The sequence below is a fragment of the Patagioenas fasciata genome, chromosome 17 (assembly GCF_037038585.1).
Source record: "Patagioenas fasciata isolate bPatFas1 chromosome 17, bPatFas1.hap1, whole genome shotgun sequence".
NCBI classification, from domain to species: domain Eukaryota; kingdom Metazoa; phylum Chordata; class Aves; order Columbiformes; family Columbidae; genus Patagioenas; species Patagioenas fasciata.
Genome location: NC_092536.1, coordinates 14,166,871 through 14,170,412, shown reverse-complemented (window position 1 = coordinate 14,170,412; position 3,542 = coordinate 14,166,871). Strand labels below are relative to the sequence as shown.

Sequence of the window (3,542 nt, the reverse complement as noted above, 5' to 3'; positions counted from 1 at the left end):
CCCTTCTCTTGCCTCTGCCCCTCCTGAGCCCCAGCTCTGCCTTGTCTGGCACGAGCCACTGGGGATGGCTGGAGGAGGCTCGGTTGATTTTTGTTTTAAATCCTCGTCTGCCCTGTGCAGCACCTGAGTGTGACCACAGGAGGTTTCTCACATCCCCTTTGCCACCACCATCAGCCCTACAGAAGCAAGGCTTGGGCAGGGGCAGGCATTGCCTGAAGGAGGGATGGGCAGGATTCGGGTTTTTTATCGTGCCGTTGGTTAGCTAGAGCTGCCCAGCCGAGCTCAAGGGGAATCAGCAACAGGAGGCTACAATCAGTGAGCTTGTCCCCGCTTGGTGCTGGTGCCCTGACACGGGCATGGAGGGATGACAGCTTTCCCCAGGGATGCCCGAGGAGCGCAACAGCAGGGACTCCTCACCAGGCAGTCAGTGCTTACAGCCCATGTTACACTGCCTTGGTGTCCTGCCCACACATCCCATGACCAGTGGGCATGAGGACCTCCTACCTACATCTGTGCCGCCTGACGCTCCTCTGTCGCCCTGCGTGCACAGCCCCAAGGGGGACTGCCTGTCACTCTGTGCCACTGCACAGGTCTCGCTCGTCTGGGCTCGGCAGGCTGTGCCTGCAGAGGGATGTGTGGGTGCCAAGACCCGGCAGGATTTGCAGAGCCATGGGAGGAAGAAAGCACATCCACCCGTATGCGCAGCATTGCCAAGTGGGGCATCCGCTCAGCTCAGGCCCAGCTTTCTCCCGTGCAACTTCCCTGGTGGGGCAGCATCCCCACCACAAGGCTTGGCTGTCCCTGTCCCAGCTCCCGCAGCGGCACCGTCAGCAGCTGCACCCTCTGAGTAGCTCAGCCCTCAGGGATGGTGATTAGACTCCACGAAGAGGTGGCTCGTTGCCAGCTGGAAAGGGGTAACATGTCCATGGCATTTCAGAAATGAGATAACCATCTCAGCCCAAAGTAGGACAGGCTCGTGCTCACAGCAGCACGGGATGAGTAACTTTTCTATCCAGCACAACACTTCGAAGGCCCTGTGCTGCCTGCCTGGTGTCAGCTCAGTGGGCAGATACCCAGGTGTCACCCCTCAGACAGGGAAAGGGTTTTTCTAGAGGACATCTCCAGCACCGGGTTGTCCATGAGGAAAGGCTGGCTCACCTGAGCTCAATGAGTCCAGCAGACTGAAGGGTCCCTCTGGGACATTCACACCCAGAGGACGGCAGCACCTCCACGTCCTTACCCGGCTGTCCTGGACAGCCCTCAAGAAGCTTCTGTCTGCCAGGGGAGGAGCTGAGCAGCCTCCAGATACGGCCGTGCACAGGTTGGACGGGGCCCCGAACGCAAGCAGGGCCGAGAGGATGCTGCCTGGACAACCGCGAGACCGGTGGCTTAGAAAGGTGACAGCGGCCGTGCCAGACCCCCCTCGCCGCGGGGAGCTGCCGGCGGAGGAGGGACACGTCCCCGAGCGGCGGGGAAGGTGGGACCGGACCGGGGCCGGCGGCACAGGGGCTGCCCCCGGGCTGGCAAACCGGCGGCCCGGCCAGAGCCCCGCGGGGCGCAGAGCCAGGTGACCCGGGATGGCGGGTGCGGGGCCCCGAGCCCCCGGTCTCCGCCCTCCCCTGCCGCGCCGAGCGGAGCCGGAGGAAGAAGGCAGCGGGCTCCGGCGGCGAAAGGGCGTTTATTGGGGCGCGGCGGGGCTACAGCTTGGTGCCGGCCGAGCCCAGCTCGGAGCGCTGCGTGGGGCCGCTGAGCGTGGAGGCGGCGGCGGGCGGGCGGCGTGGACCCAGCAGCAGGCGGCAGCGGGCGCGGAAGCGGCCGTCGAGAAAGGCGTAGAGCAGCGGGTTGAGGCAGCTGTTGAGGTAGGCGAGACAGGTGGCGTAGGGGTGCAGGCGGGCGATGAGCCCCAGCAGCGCGCAGGGCAGCTCCAGCAGCCCGGCGGCCGCCAGCGCGAAGAGGCTCTTAAGCAGGTGGAAGGGCAGCCAGCAGCCGGCGAACGCGGCCACCAGCACCGCGATCAGCCGCAGCAGCCGCCGCCGCGCCGCCGCCTCGGCGCGCCCCGGGCGCAGGTGGCGGCGGACGGCGGCGGCCACGCAGCAGTAGCACACGGCCATGAGCAGCAGCGGCGCGGCGAAGCCCAGCGCCGTGGCGCCCAGGCTGAGCGCCGCCGCCCCCCCCGCGCCCCCCGCCGCCAGCTCGCACAGCGTCCGGTTCCGCGGCCCCCGCCGCGCCTCCCGCAGCAGCAGCGCCGGCAGCGCCGCCGCCGCCGCCGCCGCCCAGAGCGCGGCCAGCGGGCCCAGCCCGGCGGGGCGGCGGCGGGGAGCGACGCGGGGCGGCGGGGCGGCGGCGCGGCAGCGCTGGGCGCTGAGGCCGCCCAGGCAGAAGGCGGAGGCGAACATGCTGAGCAGCACCAGGAAACTGCTGAGCTTGCAGAGCGCGGCGCCGAAGGGCCAGTGGAAGCGCAGCGCCGTGTAGGCGGCCCAGAGCGGCAGCGTGGCCACGAAGGCCAGGTCGGCCAGCGCCAGGTTCCCGATGTAGGCGTCGGCGGAGCGGCGCCGGGCCCGCGGGCCGCGCCACACCGTCAGCAGCACCAGCCCGTTGCCCGACAGCCCCAGGGCGAAGACCAGCAGGTAGAGCAGCGGCAGCAGCGAGAACGACGCCTCCCAGTCCGCCTGCCACTCGCACGTCTCCCACGTCGCATTGCCCGCCACCTCCTCCCCGTAGTAGTACTCGTCCACCTCCGCGTACTCCATCGCGGCCACCCCCCCCGGTGCCCGCCCGCGCCGCTATATGGGAGCCATGGGCTCCACCGCCATCCCTGCCCCGGGGCGGCCCCGGGACCGACGCTCCGCCCCGGCGCAGCATCCTCCTCCCCGACTCCTGTCGGGTGCTGTCGGCAGCCCCCTGCCCCGCTCACCCCGCCCCAGCCGCCCCCCCCAGGCGGCTCGGTGGGCTGCCAGCATCCCGCAGCGGGATGCGCGGGAGCGGGGCGGCGGCGGGAGCGGTTCGCTGCTCGCAGCCCCAACGCTGCCAGCGGGAACGGAGGGTGACGGGTGAGGAGCGACAGCAGGCGGGCAGAGGCATTTTGGTATAAAATTCACGATGCCTCCTGCATTGTCTCCCGACGGGGTGCGGTGCCTGTGCACCCCAGGTCCACATCTCTGCAGCCCCTAAAGGCAGGTGCACACCCGGCGCTGTGCCAGAGCTGAAGGCCTGAGCGGAGCACCAGGCATCGTGCAGGATGAGCAGGCAAGGAGGGGAGCGCAAAAGGTGCAAAAGCCTCCCAGTGAGCACGGCAGGGAAGCAAAGCAGCACTCAGCATGGGGAGCCTGTGGGGTCCCTGCTCCAGGCATGTCACCACTCTGCCCTGGCACCAGGTGCTCCTTGGTGTTGCCATGCTGGAGCACAGCCTTGGCCGAGTGGGACTTGGAGGTCTGGTGGAAGGAGGTGAAGCAAGCCTCAGAGCATCCTGGCCCTGTTAAGTGCCACCCTCCACATCCCCACCAGCACCTCATGCCTTCCTCCAGCAGCTCCCTCCAGCACCA

The 3,542-nt window shown here is 68.6% G+C and overlaps 1 protein-coding gene across 1 annotated transcript; it reads right to left on the bottom strand.

The window, feature by feature from the left end:
• Positions 1 to 1,671: 1,671 nt before the first annotated feature.
• On the bottom strand, positions 1,672 to 2,813 carry LOC136109237 (apelin receptor A-like). Its single transcript, XM_065851742.2, has one exon. The coding sequence runs from the start codon at positions 2,748 to 2,750 to the stop codon at positions 1,698 to 1,700; it is 1,053 nt and encodes a 350-aa protein (XP_065707814.2). The 5' UTR covers positions 2,751 to 2,813; the 3' UTR covers positions 1,672 to 1,697.
• Between the last annotated feature and the right edge of the window lie 729 nt (positions 2,814 to 3,542).